General features: G+C 45.5%; 1 protein-coding gene across 4 annotated transcripts; it reads right to left on the reverse strand.

The window, feature by feature from the left end:
• Window positions 1–3,155: 3,155 nt before the first annotated feature.
• DDO (D-aspartate oxidase) lies at window positions 3,156–23,875 on the reverse strand. Of its 4 annotated transcripts, XM_034668976.1 has the most exons (6): window positions 23,796–23,850; window positions 22,913–23,040; window positions 21,764–21,939; window positions 18,759–18,867; window positions 14,616–14,792; window positions 3,156–5,146 (listed from the first exon to the last, which is right to left on the reverse strand). In XM_034668976.1, the coding sequence occupies exons 3-6, from the start codon at window positions 21,933–21,935 to the stop codon at window positions 4,579–4,581; spliced, it is 1,026 nt and encodes a 341-aa protein (XP_034524867.1). In that variant the 5' UTR covers window positions 21,936–21,939; window positions 22,913–23,040; window positions 23,796–23,850; the 3' UTR covers window positions 3,156–4,578. The 4 variants fall into 4 exon arrangements, with proteins under 4 accessions (XP_034524867.1, XP_034524866.1, XP_034524868.1 ...); XM_034668975.1 differs by lacking the exon at window positions 22,913–23,040 and having other exon boundaries at window positions 23,796–23,875; XM_034668977.1 differs by lacking the exons at window positions 22,913–23,040; window positions 23,796–23,850 and having other exon boundaries at window positions 18,759–18,847; window positions 21,764–21,933.
• Between the last annotated feature and the right edge of the window lie 806 nt (window positions 23,876–24,681).

Consider the following 24,681-nt stretch of genomic DNA (forward strand, 5'->3'; position numbering starts at 1 on the left):
ACTGTCGGCCCAAGCTGCATGTCTCCAGAGCCTGCCATTATCAGGAAACAGTTTTAGAATCCCTTAGTATAAATTCTTAAGAATCTGACTGGCTTAACTCAGTTTATAGTTGGATCCTTTTAGCAGAGCCTGCTAAAACCTTAACCTTTAGTTGTCACCAAGCCAAAAGACTACATTTCCAACTTCCCTTGAATCTCCATGTAGGCCTGAGGCTAAATCCTATGCAATGAGATATAAGCAAAAGTGTTGCATAAGTCTTCTGGGACATTCCCTTGGGGTTAGATGTGATGATATGATGGCCAAGAGCCCAAGGGCCACACCCTTGAGGTAGCGGAATGTGAGCAGGAAGAGCTTGGGTTACTGACTGAAGTCGCCACAGCAGCCCTAGAGTGCCTACATCCAAGCTTCTTTTATGTGAGAGAGAAATGCATGCCCATCTTGTTTAAGCAACTATTTGGGGGAGTTTCTGTTACTTGCAACTGAACCTGAATTAACTGATAGTTTCCTCTGATCCAAAACCTGAGACCAGAGAGGCAGGGCATGGGGGGATACTGTCCAGATAGTGAACCCCCAGATCTGAGCAGATTTCCCTGGGAAGTGGACTTGGGCAGAGCAGGCAAACGATTTGGAGTATTTCCAACACTGGTTGAGGTCCATTGCCAGACCACTTGGGTCTGTAAGGAAGGAAAATACTAGGATACATATAAAATTTGAGAGTAGGCTGATATCCTAGAACTTGTACCAAGGTAAAAATTATAATTCAAGAGAAACAGTCTTTGAGTGGTGGAATTATGGGTAACATGGCTGCAGGCCAGGTTGCAGGTGCCCTGAGCAGATGGAAGTCAATTGTTCTGCTAATAATTGAAGAAACGTTGGTTACATTCTTTCAGAGATCTGGTTAACTCATTCCCTTTGGCTACTTGTGGCTGTAATTTATAGGTAGCAAAGTCACTTAGGATAATAAAGCCCCCAGGCCTGGTAGCAAACTGCTGAGATTTGTCAAGAAGAAAGGGACCACTTAAACATCTCAATCGGCTTTTCCAGAGTGAATGATACCCAGAGGAAACAGGTTTCAAATGTGTCTCCATCATTCACACCCTCAAGAAGAAAGATGAGAGGAACCAAGCAAAAATACCAAAAGTGCTACATTCATTTTAAATATGACAAGTGAGGAGAGTCCTGGAACAGGTTTTCCCCACAGAACTAACTACAACACCCAGAGAACACAGGTCCCGCCATTATTTTCTTCCTTTTCTCTAAAAGCTCTTCATGGATTGAGAAAAATTGGCTCAAATATCAATTGGTTTGAATGCATCTATTCAATAAAAAGAAGAATAGATGTCACTGCTAAAAATAGCCTTTCTTCTATACAACCGTGTCCTACTGGGCTATGGTCTTTCTGTTTAACTTCTTCCTAAGTGAAGAAAAGTAGGTACCTCACCTCTGCCTGCCGAGGAAGCGCCTAGCTTGCAATGCCCGTTCCCTCAAAGGCACCGTGTCCCCTGGGTCACAGGCACAGCGGGTCCGAGCTCAGCCACAAATGTCAGACACTTGAAAGCAGAGATTTAAGAAGGAAATCGGTTGTTCTCCATGTTCAGAAACACATGTTAAATGGTCTGTAATAGAAAACGGGGGTGGGGGGGCCTTTGCACAGATCACCAAAGAAGACAACAACGTACAGAAACAGGAAATGTTTGTGGAAATGAAGACCCTCTAAATGAGAAAACAACGACAATTGATCCAGAGTTTGCTATAGCCAGGGAGTTAGTCACCTTGGCTCCAAGGCAAGCAGAAGAGTGGGAATGCTTTATAGTAGACAAGAGAAGACTTTAAGTGTGCCTTAAGTGGAATCTGTCTGTCTGTCTGTCTGTCGGCATGAGGAAGCAGTAAGGGAGCTAACTAGAAGTGGGGCACCCTGGGTGACAGGTTAGGGGTGCATGTGGGCTTTCTCTAGTTGCTCCTAAGTTGAACATGGGCCAAAAATCAGGGACACTGTCAGTTATTAATCAAGTCCTGGCCATTGGGGGCCGCTCGTTTCAGAAACAACTGTTTAGCTCTCTGTCTGGACTGTTACTAGAGATGGCAATCTGGCTTCCTGCAAGTCTGACCAGAGCAGGCAGCCGGCTCCCTGGGCGGCTTGTTGCAGATGAGGGGGTTGGTTTCCGGAGCCGATTGCTGCAGGTTGTGGGTCAGAGTTCTATTTTTATATATAGTCTGGCCATCATCCGTTTGTCTATTCAGTTTCTCATCTTTCAGACAAAGACAGCTGACTCCAGGAGCTGACCCAGAGCCAGCAAGGTAATTCCCAGCATTTCTAGCTAATTCCATAGGCCACCTTGCCCAGACCACTTACGTGAGCCCATCCCTCCTAAGTCCACGCCGCAAGATGACGAGGGAGGAAGGGGGTGGGTAATGGTTATGGTAGCTCTGGAGTCCTAGGACGAGATGAGGGAAGAGTGCGCCGTCGTTCTCCGCTGCCTGCAGTTGTAGGTTTGAGCAAATACTGATGCGAGGGTCCCACACCAGCCACCGAAGATTCTAATTTAATATAGCAGGCCGGAAATCGGTTTTTTTTTTTTTTTCCCCAAACATCCCAGGTGATCCTAGTGTGCAGCCCGGGAAGGCAGCTGCTGACCAAAATGAATAAACCTGTAAGAGACACGGGGAGCAAATATCTAGCAATTAGTGAGCCTGAAATCAGGGTATGGAGTCATGACCACGTTCTCAGGAAGCCTTCAGTCTTTCAGTCTTCCAGCTGGACTAGAAAAATAAAAGCAGACTGGCCTAGAGTAGCAAACAGCAGCTCAGAATGCGAGGCTCCGTACCCGAAACGGCAATGCTGCGGGGTCTAAACCGCGGACAGAAGGAGCCCACGAGTGCGCTTCAAACCACCGTAAACACAATCGAACCATACCTACTGGAGCGGCCGTGGGGATTTTCATTTTAACCATTAAACATTTTATTTCCCCTCTTTAAAATGCCATTTTATCAGGACTTAGTATTGCTCACGGACTGCAATGAGTACACGCACGCGCGTGTGTGGTCAGCCTATCCAAGTTTGTACGTGTCTCAAATACTTAACACAGAACGATTAGGTTCGGGGCATATAAACTCCAAAACGTGAAAGAATCACACACTCACTCCACACAGCTGGTATCCATTTTTTTATTTCTAGTCATTTCTAAATTTTCAAATTTGCCAGTTTATCTGAATTTGATACAATACCACCCCCTGGTGGGAACCGATGGGGAGGAAGCACACGGGAGAATTTTTAACACTGCAAGGGAAGATTAAGATCTTCCAGTACACTGTTTTTTTCTCTCTCTCTCTCTCTCTTTCTCTCATTCCCTTCTCTCTCGCCTTCTCTCTTAAAAAAAAAATCATATGCAAAAGCTCAGTGAACAAAACCGTAAAATGGAGCTATGCTGGGGGCTTTCTTCTCCCCACCTTCTCATTGCCAACCTCACCCCCCCCCCACTCCAGGGTGTCCAAAATAGAACTTATTATCACTAAACACAAGCCATCTCCTGCCAAAATTAAAATTATATCTATTTCTCCAAAGTGTCCTTACTTTAGTGAATAGCACCTCCTTTACCATCCACTAAAGCCAAAACCCTCCCGAGCATTCACAATACATATGAACACATTAACTCTGAGCAGACCTGAGTCAAGAAACCAGGTTAGATTAATTTATTTCAGCAATTCCCAAACTCATTTTATCATGACACATTTCCCCCTCCTTCCCGGTAGTTTTTTTTTTTTTAACAACTTGCAAAAAACTCTTTGGATATATTTCATTCAGAATGCTTGTTCCATCCTAATCAGCAAATTAGCTCTTTGGCTGCACCTGCTACTCAATCTCCAAAAATGCTTAGGCAAAGTCAACCACACAAGCGAGTGCTCTGTCATTTGTGGTAACGGAAAGTACCACCCTTAGGGGACTGACCCCAGACAGCTCTTGAGTTGATGCCAAGTCCATAGGTAACTTCATCCCTGTCTTCTAACCATCATGACCAGCTGAGGGGAGGAAGAGGTTGCCACTAGTACTAGGAGGAATCATGCTTCATCTTCTAGTAAATGTAATAAGCCTGGGTTGCGTGATCGCTGTGTATTTTATTTAAAGGGATTATAAAGCTCACTCACAAACATTGTGGGCAGCTCTGCAACTGCTAGTGAGTTAAGTATTTTCCATACATTATCTCTTGCTGTGGATTTATTGGCCAAAAGATGTCAAAATCCCGACAGTTTCCAGCATCCATGTAAATTAGTACAGATCTTTGAACACTGGATCTAAGAGAAATCTTATTCTCTAACAAGTATTTTTACCAAAAATAGAGTTTTATGCCCTACCTATGTCATTAGTACTAGACTTAAGCCTAGTTCTACATTGGTACTAGATTAGGTTAGTACTAGTCCTAAGGCTACTAGGGATTCATATTGTATCATTTCTGCTTTTGAAAACAAAGATATATCTAATTAAACTTGCACACAATGGAAAAGTTATTGGAATCAGTTGTGGTGCTTAGATTGTATTTTGATCAATAATTTCCAGGGCCATTTGCTGTCACTTCAAGTCACCTACAGCTTTGACCTGGCAGTGGGGGTCCTGAGGGCTCGGACACACTCGCCTACCAGCCTGGCGGCCTCCAGAGCAGTGCCCCAGTGCACGGAGATGCCCCCGCTCCCGTGGCCGTAGTGGTGGACCACGGGCAGCCTCCTACCATCCTGGGCTAGGAGCTCTGTCTGCAGCCGCAGGCCTGGCCTGAAGGGCCTTAAGCCCACCTTCTCCCTGATGTCGCAGGCTCCTTGGAGGGAGGGCTCAAGAGCACAACAACGGGAAAAAATATCTCTGCTAATTCCTGCATCTGGGGACAGATTCCAGTCTCCTTTCTGCCTTGTTCCACCCAGGATTACGTTGGATATACCAGGATAAATGTACGTCAGCCCACTCCCATCTCGGATAAAATGCTTCACCCACGGAGCCTGAACTCTGAGCACTTGGCCCTGCACGGGGAAAATCTTCGAGTCTCCTGCAAGCTGTCTGCTTCCGAGGCCCGAGCAGTTGACCACGATGTCGAAGGATGGATGAAGCTCCCACAGGTCTCCTATTCGTCGGGTGAGTATCAGGACCCCACTTCCTTTTAACCTGGGAAGAACGAGAGAGACCGATAGGCAAGCCTCAGCAGCTTCCTGCACAAGCCCTCATGGGAAATGATGGACAAGGCCACCGCGGGCAGGGCCCACGCAGGCCAAATTCCAGCCATCGACTGCCTCGCGTTCTTGGAAACTGGGGCTTCCTAAACTGGGAGCTAAATGAAAACCTGTTTCAAAACCTCAAAACAAAAGAAATGTCTTGTCCTTTTCATGTTTTGTAAAGTTCCTGTATCATACTAGCTGCTAAATAAATACTAAATCCGTATTTTAAATCCCCTAGACTTTCTTTTTATGCCATTGATTAAGCACCTAAATTTGCAGCCTTAGACATTCTGTCTCATATTGTGAACTCTTGCATGTCCTCTGCATTATTCTGGTCTCCCTAACTAGATGTTTGGAACAGGGGTCACACCCCCCTACTTTAGGTCTCACACAGGAATGGTAGCAGGAGACGAGTGCAAAATATTTGCAGCTGATGGACTGACAGTTCTGGTTGATAATCATATTTTGGACCAAGTATATCCATAACAAAAAGCAATGGCTTGGGGCACCTGAGTGGCGTGAGACTCCTGGTTTCCACTGGGGTCGTGATCTCAGGGTCCTGGAATCGAGCCCCGCATGGTTGGGCTCATGGCTTGGGGAGGAGTCTGCTTCTCTCCCTCTGCCCCTTCTTCTCTCTTTCTCACACGCGCACACATGAGGTCTCTCTCTCTCTCAAATAAATAAATAAATCTTTTTTTTTTAAAGAAATGGCTTATCTAGGTCCTGTCAATCTTTTTTTTTTAATTGTGGTAAAATACACATAACATAAAATTCACTCCCTTGACCATTTTTAGATGTACATTTCAACAGCATTAGTTTTAATACATTCCCCTATGGACTTTGTGGCGATACTGACCAACATATTGCAGTGGGTTAATATTCTTTAAAATAGTGAATGTAAATAAAAGACTTAAAAAGAGTTTAGAAGGGGTCTCCCCTTTACCAATCATAAGACTTTGGTCAAGTTATTTAATTTCTGTGAACTTTAACCATAATTTGGAGAAATCAGTACTGACTTCATAGGTTCCCCATGAAAATGAGATGAGACAGCCTCTGGAAATAGTCTGACACCGCACATAACACATTGTAGTTCCTTGGTAATTTTTTTCAGTGGGGGGTCGTGAGGGAAAGGGTGTCATTGCTATGCTACAATTAAATGCAAAGGGGTTCGCCTGCTCTCCACACTCACCTATCACTTACATTCAATCAATAGCCTGTAAGAATGACATTTGGACTTCAAAAAATGTTTTACATTGATAATTATTTGAACATTATCTTGGTTTTACTTTTAATAGATTGTGGCTTCCACGTGTTGATAAACATTGTGCTCTGTGTTCCAACTGTTCTGATTAAAATGCGGAATTATTCTCCTAATCCAGAGAAATAAAGGGATTTTACCAGCCTGGGGACTTGACTGGACTGAACTGGTTTCCTCAACTATCACCTAGGGATAAGAATGTTGAGTCCACAGGGTTTTTATAAAGATTATGTGTGAATTCAACAAATGCAAATGTCCCTCTCTTCCATTTCAAAGGCCCCCCACTAGTGATAAAAGTCCACTCTCTACCTGGTGATTTCTGAAATTGTCTTAGTGGTTGGAAGGCACCCCCTCCCCCCCACTTGCTGTGCAGACTGCCTCCCAGCCTCGACCCCCAGGAGGGAACTTACTGAATGTGCCAGGGACCCATCATCCTAGCACTGCTGCAGTACAACCACGTGGTGATGCCCAGTCCCTCTTGTTATCCCATGGGCAGAGCATCGGCGGGGGGCACCAGCGTGTAGGCAGAAACCATACCTGGAAGCCGTATGTTAGGGACCAAGCACTTTTACAACCGTAAGAGGTAATTATTTTATTCTGGGGGTTTTGAATGACATGGTTGGGGGCATAAGCTTGATGATTTTCCCTGTAGGGCTTCCTGCAACTGAGCAAGACCTCCTTCTAGAGAGGGAGAATGCCTTGTCCCAACCTCCCACGAGGAAATGCAGGGATGGGGGACTCATGAAGTTGTGCTCGCTAAGTAGCACCAGAGCAATGTCTTCTGGTCATCCCACTAAAACCCAAGGGTGCCCATTTTCACCAAGCCTGAAAGTCAGCCCTCGGCAGGACCATGTCAGCCTGACACATAAACATGGTGGGGGGGTGGTCTTTAGAGCCCTTCCTTCAACTCACTTGCCTTTCAGCAAGAGGGAAATTGAGCAGGTGTGGCCCTGAGAGGGATGGGGCTCCACCAGGTGCTTCTTTATACACACACACACACACACACACACACACACACACACACAGAGAGGAATATTACTCAGCCATAAAAAAGAATAAAACCATAAAAAAGAATGAAAGCCATAAAAAAGAATGAAACACATAAACATAAAAAAGAATGAAAAGCCATAAAANAAAACCATAAAAAAGCCATAAAAAAGAATGAAAGCCATAAAAAAGAATGAAACACATAAACATAAAAAAGAATGAAAAGCCATAAAAAAGAATGAAACACATAAACATGGTGGGGGGGTGGTCTTTAGAGCCCTTCCTTCAACTCACTTGCCTTTCAGCAAGAGGGAAATTGAGCAGGTGTGGCCCTGAGAGGGATGGGGCTCCACCAGGTGCTTCTTTATACACACACACACACACACACACACACACACACACACACACAGAGGAATATTACTCAGCCATAAAAAAGAATAAAACCATAAAAAAGAATGAAAGCCATAAAAAAGAATGAAACACATAAACATAAAAAAGAATGAAAAGCCATAAAAAAGAATGAAACACATAAACATGGTGGGGGGGTGGTCTTTAGAGCCCTTCCTTCAACTCACTTGCCTTTCAGCAAGAGGGAAATTGAGCAGGTGTGGCCCTGAGAGGGATGGGGCTCCACCAGGTGCTTCTTTATACACACACACACACACACACACACACACACACACACACACAGAGGAATATTACTCAGCCATAAAAAAGAATGAAACCCTGCCATTTACAATGATGTGGATGGAATTAGAGGGTATTATGCTAAGTGAAATACGTCACTCAGAGAAAGTTTTTTTTCAGAGACACTGCTGTGAGTCAGGCCACGTGGGAGAACAGAAGCTACAGGAGATGGGAGACAGGGAAAGTAACCATGAGGCCTGGTTATACCAGTGGGAAGGAAGTGCAGAGAGAGAAACTTAGTGTGGTCAGTGCTGTATTCAGCGCAGGCCATATCAGAGCCACCGTATAAAGCATGACCTCCTGAAAGAAAGCAACGCATCTAAGCTAGAGGGTACCCCAGCACAGAAATGAGGCACCCAGCTTTCTGGATGTTGTCACAGGCAGGACGATCCTGATCCAGCCGGGATGATTTATTTAGGTAGGTTGTCTGGCAAAGAGACAGGCTCGGTTGACTTACTGCCTCTATGATTCATTTCCTGGACGGCGCAAGTAAAAAGCAGCAGAATATGACTCCGCTGGCTGAGGATGTAAAACATGATCTGCATGGCTGATTAAACCTCTGAGGGGTTTTTGTTCTTTTGTTTGTTCTGGATATTATTGGGCATCGTTTCTTTCTTTGAGAGGGAGAGGATCTCTTCTGTTCTTTCAAAAAAGCTAAAGATCTCAATTGTGGTTAAAAACATTTTTTTTTTTGTTTTTCCTGGAAGTTTATATTATTTCAGAAGGGTAAAGCTTAGGTTGGAGACATTTTTGTGTGGCTTGCTGAGTGAAAGCCTGTTTTTGAGTCAGAACACTGTAGGCTGAGCGCTCACATTGTGTAGAAGGGGTGTAGGAGGCAACACAACAGACCCTGGGTGTGAGGAACAAGCAGGGATTGTGTGGCTTCCCAGCTGGGTTCGCCCTGGTGGAGAAGAGCAGGTGGCAGCCCACAGAGTGAGCCCCAGGGGTCCCTCCCCCTCACCACAATGCCGCCCTGCCTCTCTCTTGGCTTGAAATCCTTGCCTGAAAGCCTTGCCTTGTTCATAGAGGAGTCCCTGCCCTACAAAGCCTGCCTCAGGAGGAAAGGAGACATGTGGCTCTCTTCCTACCACATTTGGCTTTCTGGCCAGATGTCAAGCCCTAAGAGAAGAGAGGACAGCTAATCTCCACAGAGAGGAGGCCCTGTGTGCTGTCTGTCCAGGCCTCACTTTGTGGGGCCAGGAGGAAGAAGAAGGTATCAGGGGCACAAGACAGTGCTGAAAGGATAGAACAGGGGTTTGGTGGGACAAGGGTGTGTGCGCTGTCTGTCTGAGGCACTCACGTCCCAGCCCGCTGTCATGGTGGACATATATATCAAACAACTGGACCGACAAAGACCTCCACAGGACTCTAGGGGGAACAAGAGCAGCCCCTCAGGCCTCTTCTTCCTGACTCTGTCACCTAAAAACAGACAGGAAGCAGCGTTCTCCAAGGCACAAACCCTAGCTGATTGGTCATCAGACCAATGGAACTGCTGTCAGGAGGTGGCTCCCACTGGCGCAAAGTACCACCTGACTCCAGGTTATTTTAAGTAAAGTGAAATGCTGACAGCAGGCTTCCGACTAGTGAGAACGTAGCAGGATTTTTCTCAGGTCTTCATCCCACAGTTAGAGATTAGGCCTGAAAATAAGGTTATTATGGAAATAAGGGGCCTGTTCTCCAGAAGGTGATACTTTAGAAACAGCCAGAACAAATCATTCAGGTAATATTTGTTTCCATGTGAAAGTGGTTGAGGGCGGCCCCCAGAACTAACACATGTATTCTCAGCCAGAGTGGGAGGGCAGCTGGGATGGGGTCCATGCTGGGGACTGGCCCTCACTCACTATCAGCCTGGGGGTGCCCCCTCCCCACCCAGGGGAAAGCTTTCCACTGCCCAGGGCAGCCCCAGGCAAACCGGGAGGCTTAAGAAGACACCTCAGAGAAGGGACACATACACTGGGGGTGATGCTGGCTTTCCTGCCTCTGCCCCCTCCTACAGCAATGTCACCCATTCAGGTGCCCCAGGTTCTCATGCTTCCTCTGCCCCACAAAAGTCCCCATCTTCCAAGGACCTTATCTACTGTTCATCTCTTAAAGCCAAATGAAAACAATGTACCCTCTCTTCCAGGAAGAATTTCTGTTTAAGTTTTCTGTCTAGACTTTATATCCAATGCTTCATTGAAAAATTAGGAGAAACTACACACACACACACACACACACACACACACACACACACACAGTGATTACCATAAGCTCAGGACTATTTCTAGGACTTAGAATTTACCCTGGCTAATCCGAGCTGTACCTCCCTTCCACTGCACCACTTAGAGGACCCCACTCTGGCCCTTGTCCAGCTGTGCCTGAGAAAGGAGTCTGTGGGGCCAAGGGATGCATCCAGCGAGAGTCCTCCTCCTCCGCTTCCAGTCCATGAACTGGGAACCCACAATCCCCATATTTTCCCCCTATTTCCAGGGCCTACATTGTCTTCCTCTGAGGGACAGACCATGCCACTGTGTGCACCCTTGCCCAAGGGGTGGCCAAAGGACAGCTAATAGAGCTTGGGCGTATGGACTAGGGTGTCTCATGGCGTGCACCTAGAGTCCCCTGCCACCGTGTTACTGTGCGGCACTTCTGAGAACCCAAGATTGCTAAATGTAAACTGGACCTTTGGTGGTTGCACGTCATGGTTGTTAAAGTAAAGGGATAAATGGCATTTTATTTAATGGTTTGTTAGCTTGATTTGGAACTTTGAAGTGTTTACACACGCCCGTACGGGCTCCTGTATGTATTCTTGCCCCAGGCTGGGTGTGGTAGAGGGGGGTCCGATGTTGGGTGCGTTCTCTACACTCCAAAATCACAGCAGAAGGAAACTTCAGGGCACAAAGGGAAGTAGAAGGGAGACAGAGTAAAGGCAGTTTATTTCTGCATTGAATATATAAATTAAAAATGTAGCGTTGCAACAGGTTTGTTTTAAGGGAAAGATGGAAGGAGAGATTCATGAAAAGAAAATGTTTTTCTTCCTCAAAATTGGAGTGTATGGAATGCTGTTGTGCCCAAAAGTAAGAAAGTGCTAAAGAGAGAGAAAGAGAGAGAGAAGCAGAAATGTCAAAAAGACACGAGAGCAGCTTGAAGGGGCTCCCACTGGCCAAATCTTAGGCAATTCGAACATCAAAATAAATAATAAGAGTAACAATTATAATTCATTGAATAAAATAGGAATCCCTGAGTCCATAGTGATATAAATAAATAACTGAATAAATATAGGGGGAAAACGTCTTTCCTTATAGGAGAAAGCAAACTAAATGTAGAAGGAGTTAGAAATTACCACTTGACAGGGCACCTGGGTGGCTCAGTCCGTTAAGCCTCTGACTCTTGGTTTCGGCTCAGGTCACGATCTCATGGGTTGTGAGATCAAGCCCTGCATCCAGGGAGCCTGCTTAAGATTCTTTCCCCCTCCCTCCCCACCGCCGTGTGCTCACCCCCACTCAAATAAATAAATAAAATCTTTAAAAAAGAAACTATCACTTGGCAAACATAGTAGTAATGACTGAGTCAAGAATCATGACTGAGGGGCGCCTGGGTGGCTCAGTCATTAATCGTCTGCCTTCGCCTCAGGGCGTGATCCCGGCGTTCTGGGATCGAGCCCCACATCAGGCTCCTCTGCTATGAGCCTGCTTCTTCCTCTCCCACTCCCCCTGCTTGTGTTCCCGCTCTCGCTGGCTGTCTCTATCTCTGTCAAATAAATAAATAAAATCTTTAAAGAAAAAAAAAGAATCACGACTGAGAGCTAAAGCTAAAGGTAGTAGGCGAAAGTTTGACGAGGAACAGGGTATTCGCACAGCTTCAAGGCGTCTCCTGCTAAGCATTTAGTAATTACAAAGGGAGAATGTAGTAACTTCACATTGGCGAGAACTGGCAGGCCGGGTGATCAAAGTTAATGTCACCAGAAGGGGACAGACCGACACCATGTGCCTCCTAATATAATGTGCTAAGGAGTCAACATTCCTTCTGTGGGGTCCCACCAAAAACATAGAACCTCAATTTGATCATGAGGAAATCTCTGACAAACCCCAAATGAGAGACGTTCTACCAGGCAACTGGTATGGTCTGTACTCTTCAAAGTTACAAAGGTCATAAGAGACAAAGACAGACTACAGGCTGAAGAGGTGCGACAAGTAAATATAACGTGTGACCGTGGATTGGATCGGGGAACAGGGGTATCTATATAAAGGACCTTATTGGGTCCTTTTGGGGGGAACATATGAATAAAGTCCATACATAACAGTATCAATATAAATATCTAGATTTTTATCATAGTACTCTGTTCATGCAAAAGAATATCCTTATTCCTAGAAAATATACACGGCAGTATTTAGAAATCATGGGGCATCAGGTCTGCAATGTACTCTTAAGTGGTTCTGGGGAAAAATGTGTGTGTGTTTGTGTGTGTGTATGTATATATATGTATATGTATATATGTGTATATGTATGTGTGTGTGTATATATGTATATGACAGAGCGAGTGAAAATGACAAGCTGTGAGGAATCTGGGTAAAGGGTTATACAAGTTCATCCACTTGCCTTATCTCTGTGTCCATTACCATCGCTGGCCCCCCACCATTTCCACACAGAGAAGCCAGCCCTTGCCAGTCTCTGTGATGGGGAGCAAACACTCTGTGGGATTCTCCCTTTCCCGAGTTGGCCTAGGCAGCTGAAGACCACAGGGATCCAGCCAGGTTTTCTACAGACCTTTCTGAACATGGAAAAAAAAGTCCAAGACAAAGGAGCCAAACAATAGATGTGCGGGTAATAATGAAACTTTAGCCCCAAATTATAAAACTCTCTAATGACACCTCACTCTTTAGACTCAACATTTTGTACACGTTCTTCCATTTCTTACCATAATCAAACAAAATTATGTACCATAATGACAATAAAGCTCTGCCCCTTGTGGCATGCTTAATAATTTCCCTTTATCTGAATTTAATTAAGATAAAGTATATGATACCTCCATCTCAAATCACTAGCATTAACACCTCCAATTTTCTATTTCCAGTCATTTTTATGATATAAAGATAAAAATGAAATCTGACCAACAATGCCACAGAAGAAAAGGTCGTGATGCTGCTGAAACTTGACTTTTGGCCAATGGGCAACTTCATCGAGTGATGGCTCAAAATGTTTATTTATGGCTGATAGCATGCAAACATGGTTTAAGGCCCAGTGAACAAGGCTTGAAAGGATGGGTTTAATGAAAACTGGAACATACAAAAAGAAAATGTCCTGTATAAATTGCTAATATGTAAAAGTGAGAAGGCACTTATAAAGCTAGGAAGATGTATCATAATACTCCTGACATGAGCCTAACAGACTTAGGCTCCCTCCTCCGTGCTCCCGATCCACCCTCAAAATCTGTTCCCCTTACCATGCGAGTTACTGTAATTGTAATTCACATGCATAAACACACACATGCATGCACATACACACACACGCACACCATCACCCCCGTTAGACTCTGAATTCCTTAAGAAAAGGGACCATATTTTATTTTTTTCTTTTGACCACCTTCTAACACAGTGCCAGGTTCACACATAGATGTTGAACACAGAACTGTGGGATTAATGAATTGTAGGAGTCAATTATCCTATAGCCCACACCTGGAACCGGATCATCGTTGCCACTGCTTATCTTGAGTCACTTTTCCAACGTTTACACAATAATTCACCTTGTCCTTATTTATCTACCAAATATACAGATTTGGGGACTGAGAGGGCCAATGTTTCACAACTCTCAATACCCTTAGCATTTCCAGTCTAAACTAAAGAGAGTTGTTGATGTGTCTCAAATAAAGACGCTCTTGATGTGTTTCCTAACTAAGTGGAATCAAGAGGTCCTAAAAATCCGGCCAAAATGCAAGCTCAAGGTATTTTGGAACGAACTTGGTGAGGAAGCAATGACCTAATCTAGAAAAGATAAGACCTCTCAGGTTTACAGGTCTTAATTATAACAAAGAAAATAAGGAAGCTATTTTCTTTCTCACTAATGAGAAAAAAATTTCAAAAACAATTTATAATAAGCTTAAGATTCTCCATCTAAAGAACAGGGACAAATCATATAATTGCATAGCTGGAAGCATGCTCTCCAAACGTGTCCATTTTACAAATGAGGATATCTAAGATGCTGTGCCAATGAGTGGGTTTTCCTTACCGGTGGGCGGGGGACCAAATCATGCATCATGAAGAAGAATCATGCATCATGCACTAGAAGAAGAAGGATGTGTTTCTGTCACTGCGGGGTCACTTACTGCTTGTGACACAAACACTGTCTTCAGGTGGTTTGATGCAGCCCTAGCCATTGTGAGCAACAGGACACACTGCAGAAGAACTCTGAGGGACCACAGGGAATGTTCCATATCTATTTCATGAGTAACTATGAAATTATTTATGGCTATGACAGATAAAGGAAGCAGCAAGGAGCCATTTCAACTGACCTCTTCTCCAACCATGGGAGGTAAGTAGGGCTTTCACATTTCAGAGTCGTGAAAGTGTGACCGAACACATGCTGGGGGAATTTCTTCAGTTCAGCCTCGGTCATCTTTCGAAACCCCAGAACCACGTCAGCCCAGAATGGCACTTCTTCCATAGGAACGCTCTGAAATATCTGCCAACTCAAATACATAAGTGGAAAAATTTCCTCAAATTTTGTGAAATACATTTCCCGTGAACTCCACATGACATTCTCTAAAGCGTTTTTAAAACACACTTCCTGGGGCGCCTGGGTGGCTCAGTCTGTGAAGCGTCTGCCTTGGGCTCAGGTCATGATCCCAGGGTCCTGGAAGTGAGCCCCACATTGGGCTCCTTGCCCAGGGGGGAGTCTGCTTCTCCCTCTGTCCCTCTCCCTCGCTTGTGCTCTCTCTCAAATAAATAAATAAATAAATAAAATCTTTAAAAATAAACAAAAATAAAAACACACTTCCTGTACACACAAAAAGAAAAAGATCTACTCTTTCATTCTCTTGGGTTCAGATAATTCAGCAGCCAGGTTTGAAATGTTCATGACTGGGAGGAATAAGACGTTTAAAAAGTTATGTTTTAAAAACCAGATTTAGCTCTTTTTTTCTAAAAAGCCGTTGCTTGGACTCTCTTTATTGACTTATGACTATGCATTTTTGAGGAAAGGTTTTGGTGTCTTGTAGAACATTTTACATGAGTTGTAAGCATCCATCAGAAGCTTAAAGCTTGCCCTCAATTCCGAACAAAATATCTAAATTGGAGTGATCCGTGGTGGGTGTACAGGAGGCAGAGTGCGAATTATGAGTTAAATTGTGGGTCATCCCCTCGTGCTGTCGGTAAGAGAAGCTGAGTTGTCAGGAGGGGCCCAGTTACTGTGGAGCCACCAGCATGGCCGCCGGGGTGGATGAGGCCGGAAAGGTCCTGGTTGTTAACAAGCCGGTAATAGCGCAACTAATAGCTGCTAGGCACGTATTGGAATTTGCAGGTCTTGGGTTGTTTTCAACAATAGGAATATGTGTTGTAAATCATGGCTGCTCTAAAATAGCAAGGGAAATCACTCGAGGGCTGTACACAGTTGCTTATGATCTGGTCATTCACACACCAGAATTTATATATCTCTAAGTAATTCATTCAGAGGGGTCCCCAGGGAAGGTATGAACGTTGTTTGCTGCAGGGCTCCGTGCTGGGCCTTCTTGCTGTCTCACCCTGCACACTCTCCCTGGGCTAAATTGCCCCTTCCATATCTTCACCATCACCTACAGGCTGAACACTCAGGGGCTATGTCTCCAGCCCCCTTCTCTCTACTGAGCTCCAAAACCAGACCAAGACCTATGTTGACTTTCTCTCTCCCCCCATCCCACATGCCATCAACTGTCAAGTCTCCAGTCCCATCAACTCTCTTGTCAGGCATTTCTCAAATCCATCTACTCTCTGTCCCCATGGTCAACACCTAATGGGTTGTACCACCATCTCTCTTTCTCCACACATCTGTTCTCCAAACTACAGGCAGGAAATTTTTGACATGTAAACATGATCAGTTCCTTCAGTGTGTAAAATCTCAATGGCTTCCCATTATCCTGGATGTTTTTCAGTCCCCGCAACACACCACAGTCGTCCCAGACTCAGGTCTATGCACATGAGGTTCCCTCTACCCGGAATGCCACCCCTTGTGTCCCTGACCCTGTCTCTGCTCCCTTCACTTCTACAATGCCGCCGACCAATCTACATCCATCCGGGTACTCCCTGCTGAAACATCCGTTTGCTCCAGGTAGTTTCTCAAACTTCCCAGAGCAAGTTTATTCCCCAGTGATAGACTTCCATAGGACCCTGTACTCTCCCCTTGGTAACTCAGGTCTTATTTGCAACAAGTTAGATTTAGGACATTCTCTACAGACCATAAGCTATGTGAAGGCAGGACTGTGTCTTTTTTTTCTCTCAAAAATTCACTCAACATATATTTATTGAGCCTTTGCTACCTGTTAAACAGCGTGTACTAAATGGCTCCTTACTATATCACTAATACCTAAGAGAGTACCTGATACTGACGAATGCTGAATAAATTGTTTTGAAGAAATGCATCGATGAACAGATGAATAAGCCTACACGCTTACACCAGAGATTCTCAGGACATTCATGCCCTTGTCTTCAATTGACTGATTCAAATCCTGTGTGTGTGTGTGTGTGTGTGTGTGTGTCTGTGCAAGTGGGACAAGAATCACTCATGTGAGAGAAATAAATAACTATTTTAGACTAGCCTGAAGTACATTCTTTTTAATATCCTCGATGGTGGCAAAATTTAGTCTTGAAAGGACATTTGAATTTTAGACACAACTGTTTTCAAAAATTACTTAGAGACAAAGTTTGTGAGTTAGATAGGGTCGCATTGGTTTTGGACAAAAACAAATTGTGGCCATAAATCAAGAACAATTTTTCTATGTGACTCATCAGCTGGATTTGGAATTAGAGTACCAATTAATGGTAGAGAAGGTAGGAAGAAGCAAAAGTTGCTACTTGTGTAGACTGTGGGAAATTACTGACGTCAACACCATTAGTGATGGCGAGGGAGGGCAGGAAGAAGAAAAGGGCAGAAATCTGCCTGATGCAGGTGTGTTCACTAGCAAAAGATGTCAGCGGACAGCCTAACTGCCAAGGAGGAGAGAGGACAGGTTTTTCTAAACAGTACTAAAATGCAGTGGCTTTGAGAACTTAGTAAAAAGCAAGCATCCCTCTGTTCTTCAGAAAGCTATGGGGCATTACTGTGTTATCACATAGGATATCACAGATAACATATGTGTTATGTCATAAATTAAAGACATAAATTATAAAGTGATAGAATGGTCAGTGATCTCTTTTTAAGAAGATATAGAAAAATATTGTCATACTCTAAGTGCCAATCTATGCTAGAAATGCCAAATAGGATTTCTAACTCTTTCATTTAATTATGTAAGTCTCCTGAAATCAGATATTAAGAATCAAGTAAATGAGTGCCTGGATGGCTCAGTCAGTTAAGTGTCCAACTTTCAGTTTCAGCTCAGGTCATGATCTTAGGGTCATGAGATCAAGTCCTGTGTCTGGCTCTGTGCTGGGTGTGGGGGCTGCTTAAGATTCTCTCTCTCTCCCTCTCTCTCTGCCCCTCCCCAACCACCCCCACTCTCCTCGCGCACTCTCTCTCTCCAAAAAAAAAAAAAAATCAAATAGAAATGTCCTAACCATTTCAAAAATATGGTTCCTAAATGGCACGTCAAAAGGTGACTTTAGTTACCTACAACATTTCCTTTTTTGGGACATATCATTCTCCAGCATCATTCCTGTTGGCTTTCCATCAGCCATATGATCCCCACATAGCCCAAGTTCGGTGTTTACCTGCTATAACTTTTTTTTTTTTAAAGATTTTATTTATTTATTCGACAGAGAGAGAGACAGCCAGCAAGAGAGGGAACACAAGCAGGGGGAATGGGAGAGGAAGAAGCAGGCTCATAGCGGAGGAGCCTGATGTGGGGCTCGATCCCACAACACCAGGATCACACCTGGAGCCAAAGGCAGACGCTTAACCGCTGTGCCACCCAGGCGCCCCTATAACTTTTTTTTAGCCATATTTACAAATCACTGCATAATCCCTGAGGAAATTTAAAATAGTATTTGCGATGAGAAACTGTAATGGTTGTTTAAAAGTCTAATATTATAGGGGCACCTGGGTGGCTCAGTCGGTTAGGCGACTGACTCTTGATTTCAGCTCAGGTCGTGATCTCAGGGTCCTGGGATCGGGGCTGGCATTCAGCTCTGTGCTCAGCATGGAGTCTACTTGAGATTCTCTCTCTCCCTCTGCCTCTGTCCCTCCCCCTGCTCACTCACTCACTCTCTCTCTCTCTAAAAATAAATAAATAAAATCTTTTTTTAGAAGTCTAATACTATATACACTAATATGTAATATATAAATAATATACTAATAACTTGTCTTTCTTGAGTTCTTCAGAGTAAAGCCTAACATGTTCTCCAAAATCCTCCCACATCTAGTTCAGCAATCCGCTCACAGCAGATGCTCCAACAATATTTCATGTTGAATTCTAAAGTCCGTTAAGATCATTCTAAATTCTAAAATGACTTCAGATTTCCTCTCTTACCCAGACACTAGATGAACACCAGCATCTTCAGCTTCTGCGGAATTGGCAATTGCAAATAGGTGGTCAAAGGTCTCTCTAAACCACTGCTTCTGCTGGGGAATAGGTGTGTCTGTAACCATGGGGGAAAGCAAAGCAGAACAGAAAGGAAGTGGCAATGATAACTATGCTTCAGACAAGCCCCTTTCTAGAAACTGGGGGCAGGGAGGAATATTTAGATAAGGCACCACGTTGTGGTGGGGAATCCATCAGCAACCAGAGTTTTGAATCTTGACACATCTGTTGACTTCTGTTCATGTAAAGATTAATCATCACAGGGTAAATTGGCCGATCAGGACAAAATCTGACATATGAGCCATCTGGACGGTGGTCTTTGGCACTAGATACATTCCAGACCTTGACAGGTCCATACCAATCTGAACAGAAGTTAGTTCAGGCCGAGTGAGGTATCCAGCTGGCCACAGTTGAGACGATAGAAAAAAGAACCTAGAACCTCTTTCCTGGGGCTGAACACATGGTGGGTAATAAGGGAAGGTCTGTGGGGCCCAGGTCAACCAGAACAGAGAACAGACTATACATGAATAGGAAGCCCAGGTCCCTTACCCTCTGATTCAAGGAGACAAGGTCTGCATTGTGGAGCCGAGCTCCTCAGGAAGGACTTGCTGCAGCCCCATCCAAGGCTGCCATTGCCTCCATCCCCCTCCACTCCATGGAATCATGCAATAGCTTAGGGTAGCATTCCCTGGGGCACTGGAGCAGGCAGGGACCACACTGGGCACCACGTCTCTGGCAGAGTCCTGTGGATCAGTGCTCCCTGTCAGCCAGGCATCCCCACCAGAATGTAAGAGGCTGGGCCCAGATCCAGCTTTGAAGGGTGCAGGCCTATCAGAGGGGAAATAAGGGTCATAGTTCAAACCCCAAAATAACAATGTCCACTGTAGGCGCAGAGAGTGAGCGCAATCTGGAGGCGCCGACAGATCCAAATGGGGTGAAGAATTTGGCCATCTGATCCCTAGGGAAGGGTCATGAGGGAGAATCCAGGGTCAGGCTAGGGACTGGGGAACAATAATCCTGAGGGGCAGCTATGGGGAGAGCCACAGAGGAGGTGAGGGAACTGGGGCAGAGAGGATGCCAGGTAAGCTCTGCCTGGAGAGATGTCCCTAGAGTTCGCAGCAGAGATGGAAAGGCCTCTGGAGACATCCTGCTCCCCAGAGTCCCGAGGTCAATGAGGGCACTTCAGGTAGCAGGGTTTTATAACAATTTGCTTGTTAGAGTGCCAATAAATATTTCTCTAATAGTGGATCTGTGCTATTGTCTTTAAACACATGCCCATGTGAACTCCACACTGTCTTCCAAAACTGCAGACTGGGCCACTGGTTTAGAAATAAGGACGGAATAAGCTGCAAAAAGAGCTAAATTAGGCCTCACATGGATTATACCCCAACAATCTAAGCCAGCATCTGGGGCTGTACTGAAACGCATCCCCTTGTTCGCATTTCAAACCTTAACAACAAAATAGTGGCTGCCCCTCACATGCTTTAGGAGCCACCCCAAAAGAATGGACAATTCCAGTTCAGCACAGGGGCGCAAGTCGGCCCGGTGATCCGCTTCACGTTCAAGTGCTGGTGAGAGAGCTCCGTAGCTGGAGTAGTGGTACTAATCGCATGGTTGCTGCAGCACTCACCAGGCACTGTCCTAACTGCCTTACGGGTATTAACTTATTAATCCTCACGGCAACCCTGTAGGACAGGTGTGGTCCCCATATGGTACTGACATGTATGAGCACAGAAGATATCAGGGCTATCACTGGGGCCGGTCTGAAAGAAGCCCAAAGAGTAGACTCAAGTCCTTATCCGGAAGCACCAGACACGCACTGTCTGGCCCAGGGGCCCCCACCACCTAGCCAAAGGGCAAGCTCGAGCCTCGGTGGCCTGCCTGGACTCAGATGAGCCTCCTTGGCAGATGACTCCACGACTATCACACAGCCTTCTGACCACTCACCCAGGCCCGCTGCAAGCCAAGGGGCTCCCGGACAATGGACACAAGAGCTCTGGTCACAAGAAAGGTGCCCAGAAAGTGTGAACACGCATTCTGCAAATGCACCAGTTTCCTCAGCTTATTTCCTGTGCACGTGTAACTCTGATTTAATAAAATAAAATAAAGTTAAATAAAAGCTAAAATTAATGGAGAAAAAAATAGTAGAGGAGGAAGGAAGTGGAGACAGTGAGTATAAACCTCATTGGCTGCAAAATGATTTTGGTTTTTATTTAATGCCGTTTCCCACCTCCTTCTATTTCATGTGAAGAATACAGAATGGAAAGGATCTGTGAACATGTTTTAAAAAATCAATGATCTGTAGGCCCGAATACATATGACTGACTGACTGTATATTGGCTTAGAAGCGAGGATAGTTTTAGTCCCATTACAAGTTAATTTCTGACCTGGTGGTCATGACTGGTGTGGGTGGAAAGCCTTAGAGTTGCCAGTCATGGTAGTCATGGATGCCCTTCACCACAAACTTCTGGCTGGCTGGCTGCCTTCTGGGAGCCTTAGACACTTGGACATCCTGGCCACCTTCAGAGGGGTGGGAGCACGGGACTAGTTCTGTCCAACCACCTGTCATCAGAAGTGATGAAAGTTGCTTCCTGGCCAGAGCCTTTAATTGCTAGGGTGACACCCCCCCCCAAACAGGTACTGACGACATCCAAGTCAGCAGCTACCCCAGCCACTTAGGTCCCCAGGCGATGAACTGAGAGTCCTTGCTGACGCTCAATCAACAGACATGTGGTTCGAGCCAGAGACGAACCTTTGTTTTTTAAGCTGCTACGATCTGGAGGTTGTGTTTGTCCTGCAGCATAACTGAGCCTATCCTAACAGATGACCCAGTGAGATGTTTAAAGTGAACATTACAGGTGCATGCATATCCAGCTGTCTTTGTCCACAGAATTCCACTCACATCATCCCAACATCTATCGTATCTGACAGGGGACCTCAAATCCCTCTCTCACCTGGATAGACATGAGGAATAAGCATGCCGGCGGCCACATCGCTTGTGGTGTCAGGAGTGAACTTGTCAGAGACAACCGTAATGGAGCATCCCGGGACCAGTTTGGAAATGCACACAGCAGTAGAGAGCCCCGCCACACCTGCCCCCACAACTGCAATCCTTACTGGATCCATGGGCCTGTGAGGAGAGAGAGTGTGAGCTATAAACCTTGTTTAAGGGTTCTTTCATCCAGTACGAAGCCTGGACCTAAGGATTCTTTCCTTAGGTCCACAGCTTCTCAAAAGAAGGTCTTTCCCGTGAGCACTTCTCATGGGATAAAGAGAGCCTCCCCCCAATAAGCTCTCTTTCTGCTAAATGTTGGGGTATTAGGCAACAAGGTCTCGATGGAGTTTCAGACATTAGCACAAAACCAGCCTGAAGTTGCACTTAGAGCACACTACAGGTAAATGCGTTTGCATTTGGGGGGAGATTTCTACTCATTCTCCCCCTTCCTAAACCACTTTCCCTGTGGGCACAGCCTAGGGGAGGTTGGTGAATTTCTCAAGGTAGACAAGAGCAGTGGAGACGCCATCTCTACACCCAGAAACCTCCTAGGAGCGGCCACTGAGGGCACATGAGCCATGGGGCAAATTTAGGACTCAGCTCTTTACAAATTGGTTTTTAGTTAAAATGACAAGACAAAAAGTTTGAACAACTGAACCCCGCATTCCCTTCTCTTTCCCCTCTAACTGGAAACCTACTTTCCTCTCCCCTTCCCTGCCTCTGTCACTGCTTTCCCACCCCAGGCCCCTCATCCCTCCACCCCCGCAACCCCTGTGCCTGGAACTCCACCCTCAGAGAGCAGACTTTCCAGATAAATAATCTGGATTCCTTCCTGTGACTCAGGTGCTGATTCGGTAACCTGTTGAGGTGGGGGCAACCCATGGCCTCCTAGCCTCAACTCCCTCATCTGCAAATCAGACCATGTGAATTCTTCATTAGCTCCTTTGTGTTGGAAATAAGAAAGACCCACAAGGGTTCTCTCACAAAGGCAGCTCCTTCTGAGAGTCAGTATAGAAATGCAGGAGGCGGACATCCAGAAGCCTGAGACTGGCACCCAACGTGGTAACTAGAGTGTTGATGAGGGCCCAACACCCTCCCTCTTCCTCACCACTGAGCAGCAGGAGCTCTCTGAGCCTTGCTCGGCTGTCAGCTTCCCCAACCACTGTTGCTTTCCTGCTTGTCTTTCCGCTTCTGTTCCCACTCTCTAACTTTCTCTGTATGTCCCAGCCTGAAACTCTAGAGAGAGAAAATGCAATTATTCCAGTTGGTCATTGTCATCTTTATCAAAGTTCTAGTACCAGGTGAGCCCACTGGGCTAAGCCAGCCTATAAATGTGCCTCTCGGCACAGTTGCCCTTTCCTGTCCAGTCACCCAATAGGCAGGGCATCAGGTCCCATGGTTCAAATCATGGCTACCTGCCCATAAAATTCACCTTTCCCCTGGAGGGCGTTGGGCAGTTCCGCTGTGAGCGGGGCAAACATGGTGGGGCTCAGCTGTCAGTGGTTTCTTCCAGCCCTGAAGGTCTCTGACTCCATGATAATTTAAAGTCCTCCAGTGAGGCTTAATATGTGTTATTGCTATTTCTCAAGCAGTATATCCATTACCTCAGCCATTATTTAATCCGCTTCCTCCCCAATGGGCTGGCTAGTTGAAAAGTAACAGGATTGCTAGGACAGAGGGAAGGGTCTGGGGCAAGGGGGAGACCAGCGGCGGGGGGGGGGGGGGNCCACAAAACCCCCTACTGGTTTTCCTATTTCACAGGCTCCCCTGCCCAGCAACTTTCTCAAAATAGCTCTAATAAATTAAATTGAGAGGGAAAGTAATCCATGGCTGAGAACAGCCAGCTGCCAGCGAGGAGAAAAGTGAGCCAGCAAGGTGGGTACATCCTGGCCCAATGACCTGTGAATCACTGTCACCTGATCCCGTTAAGCCCCAAACCCCCAGAGTACATACAGAATGACCCCTAGCTGCAAACAGAAGGATTCAAGTACCTGTCTCTGCAAAAGCAGTCTTGGAACCCACAGAAGCCTCTGGCACCAACACTTGTTTTCCCAGTGAGTGGTTGGTCTAGTGCCCTGAGAGACAGAGGGAAAGTAAAACTGCTTCCTATTGGGGAATTTATTAGGGACATTCCCTCTAATCTTCCTCTCCATTGGCCCATACCCCCGTGCCTCTGTAACTTATTACCCTGGAGAAAGGAGGATTTAACTTCATTTTGTAAGCTCTGTGGGACTGTGGCTCTGCCGAGCCCCTGGGAGCTGGTCCATGCTCAGCAGCTCTTCTCTTTCTAGTTTATAAACCCACTATCTTGCCGCCAGTCTGGGACTTCTCCAGCTGATTTGTAGGCATGATAAATAACAGGTGAACCTGTCCAACTTCCAGCAAGTTCTGGCCAGAAGCAACACTGGTTTCCTCACTTGTCTCTTCTGGGTCAGCGGGTTGGGGCAGGAGTGGGGGTAGGTGAGGGCAGAATAATGTTGTGGATCACTAAGAATTGACCTGATTGCAGTTGGAAAAAATTACTCAGGAGATAATCGAGGATAAAAACCAAACGATTCTCTAGCCCACAGATTCAAATATTTGCTGAGTGTCTACCCTGTGGTAGACATTTGACAATCAAGAAGTTGTTGATGGGGAAGCAGCCCGATGAATCAAAATAATAATATTGTAATTAATACGTATTTAGCATTAATCTTGGGCTACGTGCACGTATGACACCATATAACACAACCAGCCTCTGAGGTAGTGAGATACTATTATTATCCCATTCTATAGATGGGTAAGCTGAGGTTCCAAGAGAATAAGAATGAGCCCAAGATCTCCTAAGTAGCAAAGACCATGCTGAGTGTCAGACCCCAAGGCTCAAGGTCTTAACCA

Source organism: Ailuropoda melanoleuca, chromosome 10 (genome assembly GCF_002007445.2).
Source record: "Ailuropoda melanoleuca isolate Jingjing chromosome 10, ASM200744v2, whole genome shotgun sequence".
In the NCBI taxonomy this organism is placed as follows: Eukaryota; Metazoa; Chordata; class Mammalia; order Carnivora; family Ursidae; genus Ailuropoda; species Ailuropoda melanoleuca.